This window comes from Salmo salar, chromosome 21 (genome assembly GCF_965601325.2).
Source record: "Salmo salar chromosome 21, fSalSal1, whole genome shotgun sequence".
NCBI classification, from domain to species: domain Eukaryota; kingdom Metazoa; phylum Chordata; class Actinopteri; order Salmoniformes; family Salmonidae; genus Salmo; species Salmo salar.
In genome coordinates, this window is record NC_138311.1 from 33,825,344 (window position 1) to 33,842,822 (window position 17,479).

Sequence of the window (17,479 nt, forward strand, 5' to 3'; positions counted from 1 at the left end):
CATGAAGAAAGGTAAAACACATATCCTGTCTCACATCCCCAATACACTGCTAGGTGCTTTCAGTGTTGACAGTACCAAAATACAACAACTCATGTACAAAAACACTGCAACACAAACAAGTTACAACGTGAAATCGCCTTTATCCCATTCAGACCTTAGGAGGGCCAAAACTACATCTCCCATAATACAACACCATCACCAGTCAGCAGCTCAGCTAACCGTCTGCATCACAGAAAGGCATGCTAGCTAGCAACACTTTTAGCACTCTGTAAACTATATTACTAACAACAATAAAACTCTGAAAGTTACGTGTTTCAATAGTCTCACACTCCCGTATAACAATATCTACAGCATTAACCTTTGAGATGTTTTATTTATTTCACGTTATGGACTTCTACAAATGAGTAATCTGCAACACAACTTTCTGTGTTTTCTCGGACTGATGAGAACGGGAGCTACGGGTAGTACCAGGGTGTTAGTAGGTGACGTAAGCACCCAGATTAAATAAAATACATTTAATGAAACAAAACCCGAAGATGTTATCATTCAGCTACTGTAGCTGCCCACCTAACATCAACAGGCAGCACCAGTAGCGCAACAATTAAAAATAGAGACCAAAAGTAAAGTTCCTGGCGAACATAGCATCTGACTCTCCCCTTCTGTCTGAAATTGGAATATTCTTGTTCGCGGGCTTTGGCCACCTGGTTGTTCTGTTCTGCGTTGTGTACTATTCTAATAATTTGAAGTTTGATGGAATAACCATTTTAACTCTACTACATGTACTACAGCAACACACGAACAGTGCATACACTACCACACACCTGACACACTTACCCTCTACATCAGGGATGGGTAACTGGCGGACCCGTTTTGTAGGCCCACGGACCAACAAAAATACGAGGTAGTTTTTTTTTGTGGCGCCACCGCCATAAAAGTTGCCCATCCCTGCTCTACATGATAATCAATAGCTTTCCAACAGAGACTGACATGGTTCACTAGAACATCATTTGGGAACTGCATTCTACCAGAATGAAGTGTATTTTAATGATGTCTAGCTAAAGCATGCTGGAATAAAGGCATGTGCAACATGGTGCAGATTACATGGCTGTCTAGCCTTCCTCTTAGACATGTGGAAAAAACTACTGCAGGCTGCTGGTGAAATGGCTCACTTAAAAAGTAAAGTGTCACAGCTCACTGCTGGAGCTTCAAAAACAGCTCTTACCCAATGTTCCCTCTCTCATCAGCACCTGCAGATGCTGCAGCACTGTTAGTAATTTACTACAATGGCATCTCAGCGCAGAGGAAAGGGACTAATCACAGAATCACAATAATGAGTCATTGATTACCATTACAGAAAATGCTTTATTCAGCAAACTTTGATAAATGACTAACCGCGTTATTCACACACTGCTCAGCTAGGCTTGGTGTCTGTCACAGTGTGTTGTCAATTCATAGACTTAATCTCACAGTGGCCATAAATGTCTTTACCACACAGAGGAATAAAAAGGTAACAGAAATGTTTTAATTTGTTATTCTATGGAATATTATTATCTTGTATCTTATGGTACAGTGTATTTACAACAGACTACAGTAGACATGTTGACTTCTGTATAACTACAGGTGACCTTCAACTTGAAAGATATCCTTGTTCAGGAAAGGTTTCAGAATAGTCTCTGAGGATGGTAATGTCTTAGGGCTGGAATAAATAGATCTGTAGTATACTGTAGTCCAGGAGGTCAGAGGGGTGATGGGGGCTGTAGTTTTTAATCAGCGGCGTTGGTCTTTATCCAGTAGGTCCTTGGCCTCGTTGATCTTGGCGGCCATGTAAGGAGATCCACCTGGAGAGAGAACACACATCCGCTTCTCATCAATGCTCGTCTGTTTCATCCTCTTTTTTCCTCCCTTTGTTCCCCCCCATTCCATCTCTCACCCCTCTATCCATTCCAGGTGAGAACAATATAACACAGTCTACACATGGCATGCAAGCCGTTTCCCCAGACATAAAAAAACCTCGGTGACATCTACTGTCAGAAGTAGAGGACTTCAGTAGTCTCAGTCACACCCAATCACCTTATATAGTGCTTTAACACCCGGTGGAACACTAATCACTATGGAGCACAGGAAATGGGTGTATGCTGAGCTAGCACAAACTGAGGTTGGGTCGCATACTAATAGTCTAAAGTGACTTCCTCTCCTCGTCTCCTACCCCCACCACGCTGCTCTGAAAACATATAGAGATATATCTGTGTCCTGAGGCAGAGTGGTCTGCTCAGCTCACAGGGTCAATGAGTACAGCATCCTGGGAGTAGTAGTCTGCTGTGTGACACTACCCCCCCCAGGTGGTGTGTTTTGTGTCAGCAGAAGCAGTACTGTGTGTGTGTGTTTAGGGTAATAAATGAGAGTGTTACTGTTTGCAGTGACAGAGAGCAGGGCCTGACGAAGGCCTCAACTAGTCTGCTAATCAGTCACTGACAAACACAGAGCCGGCACGGCACGGCCTTCAGCACACTCACAGGGAAGGAAAGATACTAAAAACAGGGCTAGAGGCCTAGAGAGGCAGAAATAGAGAGCAGTCTGATTCCCTTTCTGAAATCTCATCATCTTGCTCACTGGAACTTATTGGCTTAAATACAGGAAATAATGAGAGGTAATTAGCCAATCATTCCAATCCATTACTCTGACCAGGAATCGGTCCACTCTTTCCTGCCCAGACCCACCTGACAAGCTGTGGGTTATTACCCTCTCTTCTCCATCGATGTCCCAGTAACCAAACACATGAAAATTAACTATAATAGATACTGTGCTGCCTCCTGAAACAGAACACAAAAAGCCATATCCAAGGATGACAGAATTGATGGATGTTCTTACAGGTGACCCTATTGAGTTTGTAGCCCCATATTTCATCCCCTATTTATTCTTTGTCCCTCTCCTGCCTTCTCTCTAACTCCTCGCTGTCACCTCAGCCCTTATCGCCCAGTCAGAGAGGAATCCCACAGGCCATTTCTCATTTCACACTGAGTAAAAACTGCACACTGTGTGTGTGTGCGTGTGTGTGTATTCCTCTCAGGAGAGGGAAAAACACAGTGTGGATGAGTGTGTAAAACTAGCTGCTGTGTATGTGTGTGACTTTATGTGTGTGTGTGTACACACCTCTCAGGAGAGGGAGACCAAGGGAGGCCATTAACCTTGATAGAGGACAGTTGGGGCGAGTGCACAAGCCTGACGCTGGAAAAAACACCTTGTATATGGGTTCAATAAAGACAGGTGATATGCTGTTCACACAAGAACCAGTAATAGGAGATCATCACTGTATAATTCACTCAGTTGTCTCCAATCTGTTTTTTCTCATGTCCAGTAAATTGGGATTAAACTGCCAACTGACCTTTATCTGGGTGGTTGAGGACCATGATCCTCCGGTGGGCATCTCTCACCTTGGACTTGGTGCTGGTCGGGCTATGGGGGGGGGGGAAGAGATACAGGATTGGGATTAGAAGAATGAACAACATAGAGCTACACAGATTTAGCACAGGATTACAGCACCATCTAGTGGTCAAATCACATTCACAAGTTGCAGTAAGAACATCGAGTTCTTCTGACCACTAAACTATTCAGGTGTTCTCTTCTCCCTAATGTGATTGACAGTGTGAAATGTAACTAAACAAGGAAGAGCGATGACTAATATAAACCCATCAAAGACACAGAAATCAAACACATCCTTAGCATGAACACAGACTGAAATAAAACATTGGGTACACACCCGCACAAACAGGCGAGCATGACACACACACACACACACATACATACTTCCGCCAGTCTTACCTGATACCAAGTATGAGGCTGGCTTCTCGCTTAGTCATCTTCTGGTCAAACCCTCCTTTATAGTAGTGTGATGAGAAGGCCTGGAGAGAGAAGAGATGTTAGTACTGAAAGTACACACACACACCTAGAAATTGAGTAAGAAGGGTGGAAGTGCATTCTGTGGTACATAGGGTTCATTAACTCCCTTCGGTCAAGCACTGCCTCACAGTACACACTGGGAGAAACTGCCAGACACACGCACAGTGTGAGGTCTGATCACTCATCCATCTCACGTCACACACTGCTTTATTCACACACACACACAGTGGTGAAAGAGGGCAGTGGGTGCATCACCCTGTCTGGGAACCTGATGTGGAGCCTTTGGTCTGTGGAGCCATAACTCAGGTGCAGCAGGGGGAACTGAAGACCATGAGTCAGTCCACCAACTACCCACCCTACAGACAGTGAGTGGAATAAGTACTACACCACAAACATTGGTGCTTGGTGACTATCTGATGGGGCAATACATGAATCCCCCAGATTTGCAAATATGCGTCTGTAGGGTGGTGGGAGAGTTTTGGCAAAAGCAGTGGGTGTCATCGTTGATCATGCATAGTTTCAGAATACAGTGTACCAAGACATACTAACAATCAGTTGGAGTTCATTAGAAGTTGCCCAAAAAAAACATAGGTCTACATGGTTAGACACGTTTTCATCTCCTCTTAGGATTGTGATGAACCACATAACCAAGTTAGTGGGTTACTTACAGAGGTGGGCATCTTCTTAGCAGTCTGTGACAGGACTTGTCCTAGAGGCTTCCACAACTGGAAGGCATAACGACCTGAAACACAGTACTTATTTATTTTCCTACACACACAGACCCCTTTCCACTGGTCACCACAGTTATGTTCTTGTCCTGTATTTATGTTTTTAATTTCACCTTTATTTACAACTGCGACCTGGCCAAGATAAAGCAAAGCAGTGCGACACAACAAAACAGAGTTACACATGGAATAAACAAACGTACAGTCAATAACACAATACAAAAATGTATATACAGTGTGTGCAAATGTAGTAAGATTAGGGAGGTAAGGCAATAAATAGGCCATAGTGGTGAAATAATTACAATTTAGCAATTAAAACACTGGAGTGATAGATGTGCAGAAGATGAATGTGCAAGTAGAGATACTGGGGTGCAAAGGAGCAAAAAAATAAATAACAATATGGGGATGAGGTAGTTTGATTGGCTATTTACAGATGGGTTGTGTATAGGTGCAATGATCAGTAAGCTGCTCTGACAGCTGATGCTTAAAGTTAGTGAGGGAAATATAAGACTCCAGCTTTAGTGATTATTGCTATTCGTTCCTGTCATTGGCAGCAGAGAACTGGAAGGAAAGGTAGCCAAAGGAGGAGTTGGCGTTGAGGATGACCAGTGAAATATACCTGCTGGAGCACGTGCTACGGGTGGGTGCTGCTATGGTGACCAGTGAGCTGAGATAAGGCGGGGCTTTACATAGCAAAGACTTGAAGATAACCTGGAGTCAGTGGGTTTGGAGACGAATATGAAGCGAGGGCCAGCCAATGAGAACATACAGGTCGCAGTGGTGGGTAGTATATGGTGCTTTGTTGACAAAACGGATGGCACTGTCATTGCAAATTGGATGTAGTCTGAGTAGAGTGTTGGAGGCTATTTTGTAAATGACATCGCCGAAGTCAAGGATCGGTAGGATAGTCAGTTTTACGAGGGTATGTTTGGCAGCATGAGTGAAATGATAATTTGTTGTGAAATGGGAAGCCGATTCTAGATTTAATTTTGATTGGAGATGTTTAATATGAGTCTGGAAGGAGAGTTTACAGTCTAACCAGACACCTAGGTATTTGTAGTTGTCTACATATTCAAAGTCAGAACCATCCAGAATAGTGATGCTAGACGGGCGGGCGGGCGGGCGTGGGCAGCGATCGGTTGAAGAGTATGCATTTAATTTTACTTGCATTTAAGAGCAGTTGGAGGCCACGGAAGGAGTGTTGTATGGCATTGAAACTCGTCTGGAGGTTAGTTAACACAGTGTCCAAAGAAGGGCCAGCAGTATACAGAATGGTGTCGTCTGCGTAGAGGTGGATCAGAGAATCACCAGCAGCAAGAGCGACATCATTGATGTATACAGAGAAAAGAGTCGGCTAGAGAATAGAACCCTGTGGCACCCCCATAGAGACTGGTCTGGACAACAGGCAAACTTAGGAAGAAAACAAACTTAGGAAGACGGCTTCTGATGTTAACAGGCATGAAACCAAGGCTTTTACAGTTACAGAAGTCAACAAATGATAGCGCCTGGGGGCTACAGGGCCTGGGTTAACCTCTACATCACCAGAGGAACAGAGGATGAGTAGGATAAGGGTACGCCTAAACGCTATAAGGACTGGTCGCTAGAGGTCAACCGATTATGATTTTTCAACGCCGATACCGATACCGATTATTGGAGGACTCAAATAAATAATGAAACATGTTCAATTTGGTTTAAATAATGCAAAAACAAAGTGTTGGAGAAGAAACTAAAAGTGCAATATGTAAAAAAGCTAACGTTTAAGTTCCTTGCTCAGAACATATGAAAGCTGGTGGTTCCTTTTAACATGAGTCTTCAATATTCCCAGGTAAGATGTTTTAGGTTGTAGATATTATAGGAATTATAGGACTATTTCTCTCTATACGATTTGTATTTCATATACCTTTGACTATTGGATGTTCTTATAGGCACTTTAGTCTTGCCAGTGTAACAGTATAGCTTCCGTCCCTCTCTTCGCTCCTATCTGGGCTCAAACCAGGAACACATCGACAACAGCCACCCTCGAAGCAGCGTTACCCACGTAGAGGAAGGGGAAACAACTAGTCCAAGTCTCAGAGTGAGTGGCGTTTGAAACGCTATTAGCGCGCACCCCGCTAACTAGCGAGCCATTTCACATCGGTTACACCAGCCTAATCTCGGGAGTTGACAGGCTTGAAGTCATAAACAGCGCAATGCTTGAAGCATTGCGAAGAGCTGCTGGCAAAACGCACGAAAGTGCTATTTTGAATGAATGCTTACGAGCCTGCTGCTGCCTACCATCGCTCAGTCAGACTGCTCTATCAAATCATAGACTTAATTATAACATAATAACACACAGAAATACGAGCCTTAGGTAATTAATATGGTCGAATCCGGAAACTATCATCTCGAAAACAAAACGTTATTCCTGTTACATTGCACAATCTTCAATGTTATGTCATAATTACATAAAATTCTGGCAAGTTAGTTCGCAACGAGCCAGGCGACCCAAACTGTTGCATATACACTGACTGCGTGCAATGAACGCAAAATGACACAATTTCACCTGGTTAATATTGCCTGCTAACCTGGATTTCTTTTAGCTAAATATGCAGGTTTAAATATACACTGCTCAAAAAAAAGGGAACACTTAAACAACACAATGTAACTCCAAGTCAATCACACTTCTGTGAAATCAAACTGTCCACTTAGGAAGCAACACTGATTGACAATAAATTTCACATGCTGTTGTGCAAATGGAATAGACAACAGGTGGAAATTATAGCCAATTAGCAAGACACCCCCAATAAAGGAGTGGTTCTGCAGGTGGTGACCACAGACCACTTCTCAGTTCCTATGCTTCCTGGCTGATGTTTTGGTCACTTTTGAATGCTGGCGGTGCTTTCACTCTAGTGGTAGCATGAGACGGAGTCTACAACCCGCACAAGTGGCTCAGGTAGTGCAGCTCATCCAGGATGGCACATCAATGCGAGCTGTGGCAAGAAGGTTTGCTGTGTCTGTCAGCGTAGTGTCCAGAGCATGGAGGCACTACCAGGAGACAGGCCAGTACATCAGGAGACGTGGAGGAGGCCGTAGGAGGGCAACAACCCAGCAGCAGGACCGCTACCTCGGCTTTTGTGCGAGGAGGAGCACAGCCAGAGCCCTGCAAAATGACCTCCAGCAGGCCACAAATGTGCATGTGTCTGCTCAAACGGTCAGAAACAGAGTCCATGAGGGTGGTATGAGGGCCCGACATCCACAGGTGGGGGTTGTGCTTACAGCCCAACACCGTGCAGGACATTTGGCATTTGCGAGAGAACACCAAGATTGGCAAATTCGCCACTGGCGCCCTGTGCTCTTCACAGATGAAAGCAGGTTCACACTGAGCACGTGACAGACGTGACGGAGTCTGGAGACACCGTGGAGAACGTTCTGCTGCCTGCAACATCCTCCAGCATGACCGGTTTGGCGGTGGGTCAGTCATGGTGTGGGGTGGCATTTCTTTGGGGGGCCGCACAGCCCTCCATGTGCTCGCCAGAGGTAGCCTGACTGCCATTAGGTACCGAGATGAGATCCTCAGACCCCTTGTGAGACCATATGCTGGTGCGGTTGGCCCTGGGTTCCTCCTAATGCAAGACAATGCTAGACCTCATGTGGCTGGAGTGTGTCAGCAGTTCCTGCAAGAGGAAGGCATTGATGCTATGGACTGGCCCACCCGTTCCCCAGACCTGAATCCAATTGAGCACATCTGGGACATCATGTCTCGCTCCAACCATCAACGCCACGTTGCTCCACAGACTGTCCAGTAGTTGGCGGATGCTTTAGTCCAGGTCTGGGAGGAGATCCCTCAGGAGACCATCCGCCACCTCATCAGGAGCATGCCCAGGCGTTGTAGGGAGGTCATACAGGCTCGTGGAGACCACACACACACTACTGAGCCTCATTTTGACTTGTTTTAACCTCTTACATCTAGACGTTCCGCTAGCGGAACACCTGCTCCAATATCCAATGATAGCGAAATACAAATTCCTCTAAAATCCGAAAAACTTCAATTTTTCAAACATATGACTATTTTACAGCATTTTAAAGACAAGAATCTCGTTAATCTAACCACACTGTCCGATTCCAAAAAGGCTTTACAACGAAAGCAAAACATTAGATTATGTCAGCAGAGTACCCAGCCAGAAATAATCAGACACCCATTTTTCAAGCTAGTATATAATGTCACAAAAAACAAAACCACAGCTAAATGCGCACTAACCTTTGATGATCTTCATCAGATGACAACCCTAGGACATTATGTTATACAATGCATGCATGTTTTGTTCAATCAAGTTCATATTTATATCAAAAACCAGCTTTTTTACATTAGCATGTGACGTTCAGAACTAGCATACCCCCCGCAAACATCCGGTGAATTTACTAAATTACTCACGATAAACGTTCACAAAAAACATAAATTATTTTAAGAATTATAGATACAGAACTCCTCTATGCACTCGATATGTCCGATTTTAAAATAGCTTTTCGGTGAAAGCACATTTTGCAATATTCTCAGTAGATAGCCCAGCCATCACGGCTAGCCATTTAGACACCGACCAAGTTCAGCCCTGATCAAACTCCGATTTACTATTACAAAAGTTTCATTACCTTTGTTGTCTTCGTCAGAATGCACTCCCAGGACTTCTACTTCAATAACAAATGTTGGTTTGGTCCAAAATAATCCATCGTTATATCCAAATTGCGGCGTTTTGTTCGTGCGTTCCAAGACACTATCCGAAATGATAAATCAGGGTCGCGAGCATGGCACAATTCGTGACAAAAGATTTCTAAATACTCCATTACCGTACTTCGAAGCATGTCAACCGCTGTTTAAAATCCATTTTTATGCCATTTTTCTCGTAAAAAAGCGATAATATTCCGACCGGGAATCTCCATTTAGCTAAACAGAGGAAAGAAAACAAAGCTTTCGGTCGACGCGGGCACGAGCCTGAGTCTCACAGTACTGTAACCAGCCACTATCCAAACGCGCTACTTTTTTTCAGCCAGAGCCTGCAAAGCCACGATTCAGCATTTTGCCGCCTTCTGAGAGACCATGTGAGCCGTAGAAAGTGTCACGTAAGAGCAGAGATCCCCTGTAATTGATAGAGATAATCAACAAGGCCAAGAAATGGTCAGACAGGGTACTTCCTGTACAGAATCTTCTCAGGTTTTGGCCTGCCAAATGAGTTCTGTTATACTCACAGACACCATTCAAACAGTTTTAGAAACTTTGGAGTGTTTTCTATCCAAAGCTAATAATTATATGCATATTCTAGTTTCTGGGCAGGAGTACTAATCAGATTAAATCCGATACGTTTTTATCCGTCCGTGAAAATACTGCCCCCTAGCCATAACAGGTTAAGGACATTACATCAAAGTTGGATCAGCCTGTAGTGTGGTTTTCCACTTTAATTTTGAGTGTGACTCCAAATCCAGACCTCCATGGGTTGATAAATTGGATTACCATTGATTATTTTTGTGTGATTTTGTTGTCAGCACATTCAACTATGTAAAGAAAAAAGTATTTAATAAGATTATTTCATTCAGATCTAGGATGTTATTTTAGTGTTCCCTTAATTTTTTTGAGCAGTGTATATACTTGTGTATTGATTTTAAGAAAGGCATTGATGTTTATGGTTGGAGCAACGTGTACCTAAGTGATTATATGCAACGCAGGATAGGCTAGATAAACTAGTAATATCATCAACCATGTGTAGTTAACTAGTGATTATGATTGATTGATTGTTTTTTATAAGATAAGTTTAATGCTAGCAACTTAGCTTCTTACTGCATTCGCGTAACCTCGTGGAGTGCAATGTAAAGCAGGTGGTTAGAGCGTTGGACTAGTTAACCGTAAGGTTGCAAGATTGAATTCCTGAGCTGACAAGGTAAAAATCTGTCGTTCTGCCCCTGAACAAGGCACTTAACCCACCGTTCCTAGGCCGTCATTGAAAATAAGAATGTGTTCTTAACTGACTTGCCTAGTTAAATAAAAGGTCTAAAAAAATTAAAATAACTAAATAAAAAATAAAACAATTAAAATCGGCGTCCAAAAATACCGATTTCCGATTGTTATGAAAACTTGAAATCGGCCCTAATTAATCGCCCATTCCGATTAATCGATCGACCTCTACTGGTCGTCTATGTATAACATGTATCGGAGTGTGTGTGTGTATCGTCAGTGTGTACTGGGTCAGTGTTTGTGTTGGTAAGCTGCAGTCACTCTCCAAACCCACATAGAGCCAGTCAGCATCTAGACCCTGCCAAACATTCTCTGTTTATAAAGTCCACACACACAAGAAGCTAGCAGAAACCCCTCTGGAGGAGCTGGTTTCCAAGAGAAAAACACAAAACCACTCAGTCATGTATGAGAGCCATGCTGCTAAGCTCAGGGAGTAATCAGGGCATTATTTATAACCTGATGACTGACATGTTCTGAGTGGGTGGTGTAAATCCACTACTCCACCTCCAGGCTGCCTGGAAGTTCTGTTTTCCTAAAACTACAAAGCTGAAAGTCCATCAACTGTGGAGGGACCGCACACACGCACGTGCACGGATGGCCTGCTGCTGGCCTTTCCATTTACATTGAGAGGATAATTAGACTGTGCTGTTCCTCAAAGCCGCCACAACAACTATCACTGACCTCACATTACCCGAACTCTGTGGCAACTGGCAGACCACACACTGCCTTACTATTAACCACTATACAAAACGGCTGTGCTGACTGACATTCTTGTACCAATGCTGATAATGGCATAGTGCGCCCTGCAACCCGATAGCACCATTATCACTGTACAGAATGACAGGAAGATCATAATATACTGTTTTGTAAGACATCTAACTTTCTAAATAACATGGATGTGTGATTGGTTATATCACATTATCTGGCGTACAAAGATTTTGGGTGTCCATTACTGGACGTTAGAGGTTTGTCCATACAAACCGCTGCAATAAATTCTTCAACTAACCTGGTATTGGCGGTACTCTCTTCAATGTTGATTCTGGAGAAACTTATCTTATACATGTGTATAGTTGCAGGTGGTTCTACAAACACCAGAGAAAACTCAGAAAGATAGTAAATCCATGTTTTGTATCAAGTGAGATATGCCTCTTGCCTCATTCTTGTACCAATGCTGATAATGGCCTCATATGCATAGTGTTGCATAGAAACAATTAGTTCCTGCAAAATGCTGTGAAATGCTAGATGTGTGCAGCTAAGATGGTGACGAACTGTCTCTTGCAGTACAAAACATGGATTTACCACCTGTAACTGTACACTGACATTTGTGACTTGTTTCAGGAAACTAGGCATATGTTGCACGTCACTACTTCACAGGCGAGACATTTGAACGTAAGCATTTTTAAAAAATCGAAATGCATTTTTGGGGTAGAAATGGCTTCTGGAACATGTGAACTTTCACGAGCCTTAACAACAAAAAGTTGTATGCCATCTGTACAAGCGAATAAAATTGTTAAATTATGACCTCCCCGCTAGCCATAATTTGCTGAGGTTATTGATGGGGTGGACATGCCGAGAGAGGAGTTTGGATTGGTCTGCCATGTAGCATGCTTCTGTCTATAACATGAGCTGGTCAGAATGTGTTGGTAAGTCTTTCTAATGCAGCTTTTTTGAAAGATATCACGAAGAACTGCAAAGGTGTTGCTAATGCGCTCCAATTTCTAGAGCACTGGTTCTCAATCCTGGTCCTGGGGACCCAAAGGGCTGCACATTTTTGTTTTTTTTATGTAGCACTACACAGCTGATTCAAATTATCGACTCATCAAAAGGCTTTGATGATTTGAAACAGGTGTGTGGTGCTAGGGCAAAAACAAAAATGTGCACCCCTTTGGATCCCCAGGACCTGGATGAGAACCACTGTTCTGGATGACAATCGTGCCATGCTGACTATCTCTGACTCTGAAAATGAATCAGACAATGAGGAAATCCCTGACTTAGGTAAAAACATTTTCATTGAACCAGACAGTCGTATGAAATGGTGATCAAGTGTTGTTGTCACGGAAGAAGTTGACCGAGTTCTAAAAATCAGTGGAATGCTCGGAGTATGATCGCAGAGTATGATCGCAGAGTATGATCGCAGAGTATGATCGCTAAGGAGATTAAGAAAATTCTGGTATTTGATTACAAATACGAGGAGGGAGTCAATGTGAACACACAGAAGGCTGTTGCATAAAACACCTGTCTCCGGATTACATCTTCAAACTAAGGGCAACCATGGCATCTGTGACAGAAGTGTTCATCCATGTATACAGGTAAGAGACTCTAGCTAGCTACATTTTCTGATATTATACATTTCTAATTTTGTCAAAGTTGTTTTCATTGCAAGTTAAAGCATACTGTTAGCTAGCTAACTTCACGTGTATGATCTGTGTAGTAATATTACAGTTGAAGTCGGAAGTTTACATACACTTAGGTTGGAGTCATTAAAACTTGTTTTTCAACCACTCTACAAATTTCTTGTTAACAAACTGTAATTTTGGCAAGTCGGTTAGGACATCTATTTTGTGCATGACAAGTAATTTTTCCAACAATTGTTTACAGACAGTGAATTAAGTGAAATAATCTGTATCACAATTCCAGTGCATCAGGAGTTTACATACACTAAGTTACCTGTGCCTTTAAACAGCTTGGAAAATTCTAGAAAATGTCATGGCTTTAGAAGCTTCTGATAGCCTAATTGACATCATTTGAGTCAATTGGAGGTGTACCTGTGGATGTATTTCAAGGCCTACCTTCAAACTCAGTGCCTCTTTGCTTGACATCATGGAAAAATGTAAAGAAATCAGCCAAGACCTCAAAACAATTGTAGACCTCCACAAGTCTGGTTCATCCTTGGGAGCAATTTCCAAACGCCTGAACGACCACATTCATCTGTACAAACAAAAGTACGCAAGTATAAACACCATGGGACCACGCAGCCGTCAAACCTCTCAGGAAGGAGACGCGTTCTGTCTCCTAGAGATTAACATACTTGGGTGCGAAAAGTGCAAATTAATCCCAGAACAGCAGCAAAGGACCTTGTGAAGATGATGGAGGAAACAGGTTCAAAAGTATCTATATCCACAGTAAAACGAGCCCTATATCGACATAAATCTGAAAGGCCGCTCGGCAAGGAAGAAGCCACTGCTCCAACGCCACCATTAAAAAAAGCCAGACTACGGTTTGCAACTGCACATGGGGATAAAGCTCGTACTTTTTGGAGAAATGTCCTCTGGTCTGATAAAACAAAAATAGAACTGTTTGGCCATAATGACCATCGTTATGTTTGGAGGAAAAAGGGCTTGCAAGCCGAAGAACACCATCCCAACTGTGAAGCACAAGGGTGGCAGCATCATGTTGTGGGGGTGCTTTGCTGCAGGTGGGACTGGTGCACGTCACAAAATAGATGGCATCATGAGGGAGGAAAATTATGTGGATATATTGAAGCAATATCTCAAGACATCAGTCAGGAAGTTAAAGCTTGGTCGCAAACGGTTCTTCCAAATGGACAATGACCCCAAGCATACTTCCAAAGTTGTGGCAAAATGGCTTACGGACAACAAAGTCAAGGTATTGGAGTGGCCATCACAAAGCCCTGACCTCAACCCTATAGAAAATTTGTGGGCAGAACTGAAAAAGTGTGTGCGAGCAAGGAGGCTTACAAACCTGACTCAGTTATACCAGCTCTGTCAGCAGGAATGGGCCAAATTCACCCAACTTATTGTGGGAAGCTTGTGGAAGGCTACCCAAAATGTTGACCCAAGTTAAACAATTTAAAGTCAATACTACCAAATACTAATTGAGTGCATGTAAACTTCTGACCCACTGGGAATGTGATGAAAGAAATAAAAGCTGAAAGAAATCCTTCTCTACTATTATTGACATTTCACATTCTTAAAATAAAGCGGTGATCCTAACTGACCTAAAACAGGGAATTTTTACTAGGATTAAATGTCAGGAAAAGTGAAACTGAGTTTAAATGTATTTGGCTAAGGTGTATGTAAACTTCCGAATTCAACTGTATTTGAATCTCAGAAAGCCATTTGCTTTGCTAGTTATAGCCTAATGTTAGCTAGCTCCTATGCAAGTAACCATTTCACTATACCGTTTACACCTTCTGTATCCTGTGCATGTGACAAATAAACGTTGATTTTATTTGAAATAATCTGTTTACCAGAGATGGTAATGTGAAGAACAACATGACCTGCACCAAAGTCAAATTAGGATGTAACGTTAGGCCAACGAGACAGTGTCCAAGTTCTAAAATTCTCCGGTAGAATGCCCTGCTTTTAATTCGTCACACTCACAACAGTAAACTATTATCTGTAATTAGCTCATCATTAACTTGTAAATAAGATAAAGTTAAGATGTTTCAGCTCTGAAATTGGCATTATTTGAACTGGCTAGCCAGCTAACTTAATGTTAGCTAACAAGCTAGAAATGAACAAAAACATTGTTTACGAAGTTGCCTTTAGTTGCCTGATTTGTTAGACTGACATATACTACATTCATTTTTTAACGGATGGGTTTATTGGTGTGTTACAGCAGTGATGCTATTTTGGACCACCAGGCTGCTGATGTCATGCAGCGCGTCTTTTTTAATAGACAAGTCTTTTTTTACCCCTTTTTCTCTCCAATTTCGTGGTATCCAATTGGTAGCAGTTAGTGTCTTGTCTCATCGCTGCCACTCCCATACGGACTCGGGAGAGGCGAAGGTCGAGAGCCATGCGTCCTCCGAAACACAACCCAACCAAGCCACATTGCTTCTTGACACAACGCACATCCAACCCGGAAGCCAGCCGCACCAATGTGTCGGAGGAAACACCGTACACCTAGCGACCTGGTCAGCGTGCACTGCGCCCGGCCCGCCACAGGAGTCGCTAGATGAGACAAGGATATCCCTGCCGGCCAAACCCTCCCTAACCCGGACGACGCTGGGCCAATTGTAATAGACAAGTTTGATGTTGGATGACTATAGAATGTTCATGATGTCACTGCGACAACTGTCTACAGACATGTCGATAGACGTAGTATTAACAAGACTTTAGTCTTGAAATATTTGGCTGTTTAGTACACTACCATACACACTGTTTAACACATGTATTTCCTTAAAGAGATGGGTAGGGCTAAGGCTTAAGAGGGTGTGAACACTGATAAATGGGTGTAGACAAAGAACTCTCCAGTAGGTGTACCAAACATTCAACGGCCATTTTCTCAAAAATGTGGTTACAAGTTTATCAACTTTCAAAGCAGAATTACTTTCCCACTGTTCCTCAACTGTAGTGTATGATATACCATTTTCTAGTTATGAGTCTCTACTTTTATCCAATGTAAAAAACACAATTTCAAATTATCTACATAAGATCGAATAGAGCCGGTCGAGAACGAAGTGAGTATCGCCAATACCAGGTTAGTTAAAGAATTTATGGCAGCGGTTTGTATGGGCAAACTTGTAATTAACACCAAAAATCGTTGGTTATATCACATTATCTGGCATACAAACTGTAGCAAGGTGTATATTATGTTTACCATTTCTTACCTGCAAAGCCTGCAGCAGCAACACCAAGGCCAACCGCTATCAGAGTACCACCCTGAAGATACAGAAAAACATCAATACAACAATCCAGAGTCAACAGTGGTGTAAAATACTTAAGTAAAAATAATTTCAAGATCTACTTAAGTAGTTTTTTGGGGGCATCTGTACTTTACTACTTATATTTTTGACAACTTATACTTTTACTTTACTATATTCCTAAAGAAAATCATGTACTTTTTACTCCATAGATTATGCCTGACACACAAAAGTATTCACTACAAATCTTTTTAATGCTTAGCAGGACTGGAAAATTGTTAAATTCACGCACTTCAAGAGAACATCCCTAGTCATCCCTACTCCCTCTGATCTGGCGGACAAACTAAACACACAAGCTTCGTTTGGAAATTGTCTGAGTGTGCACTTAGCTATCCGTAAACACAATTTAAAAAAATTAAATGGTGCCGACTGGTTTGCTTAATATAAGGAATTTGAAATGATTTCTACTTTTACTTTTGATACTTATGTATACTTTTAGACTTTTACTCAAGTAGTACTTTACTGGGTGACTTTTACTTGAGTCAATTGGGTACTGACAATTGGGTACTTTTTCCACCAGTCAAAAGAAAAAAAGAATCAACGCAGTTTTCATTGCAAGCCTGAGTCACTCAGCCGACTGATTACATCACAGCATGTTATATGACATTCATGTTACTGGCGATTGCTAGATTCATTACCATGATGACACAACCTTGGTCCCATTGACATCTGTAATGGGCAACCAACATCTGCTTTCTGTTGCTAGTACTGTAACTATCCACCAGCTAATTGCTAGTAAATAGAAGGTTCTGGCATTAGCTAGCTAGCTATCTTAGCTGCAGGCCTGTGAAATAACCAGCGCTTGTTATCCACCAAAAATTCAAACAACAAAATAACGTATATACTTACAAGTCTTTTGTCGATTTCTGTTTCACTCCTGATTTTAGATTGAGAATTGTATTCAGCATATCGCATAGTTTCTCCTTCAATAGATACCCTGCTACCAGCATTTGCCATACTGCCGCTATCACTTGAAGGACACAACTATGGAGCGTCTGAGCGGACAACCAGTGTCAATTGAAAAAACATTTCGTAATACAGAACGAACGGGTGATCCACCTTGCACAATATTGTGGAAATCTGGAAAATGTAAATAAATCAACGAACCACATAAAAACAAACGAATTAAATGTTATAACATATATAGGCTACATAGTGGGATAATTCGCATAGATGGCAGTAGCCTAATACATTTTCTATTTGCTCCAA

At 42.3% G+C, this 17,479-nt stretch overlaps 1 protein-coding gene across 1 annotated transcript; it reads right to left on the reverse strand.

Annotated features, from left to right (window-relative positions):
* Positions 1 to 1,345: 1,345 nt before the first annotated feature.
* Positions 1,346 to 17,258, reverse strand: dnajc15 (DnaJ (Hsp40) homolog, subfamily C, member 15). Its single transcript, NM_001140811.2, is given in 6 exon segments — positions 1,346 to 1,838; positions 3,383 to 3,453; positions 3,820 to 3,899; positions 4,566 to 4,639; positions 16,178 to 16,229; positions 17,120 to 17,258. Coding segments are annotated over 6 exon segments (456 nt in total). The 5' UTR covers positions 17,228 to 17,258; the 3' UTR covers positions 1,346 to 1,767.
* Between the last annotated feature and the right edge of the window lie 221 nt (positions 17,259 to 17,479).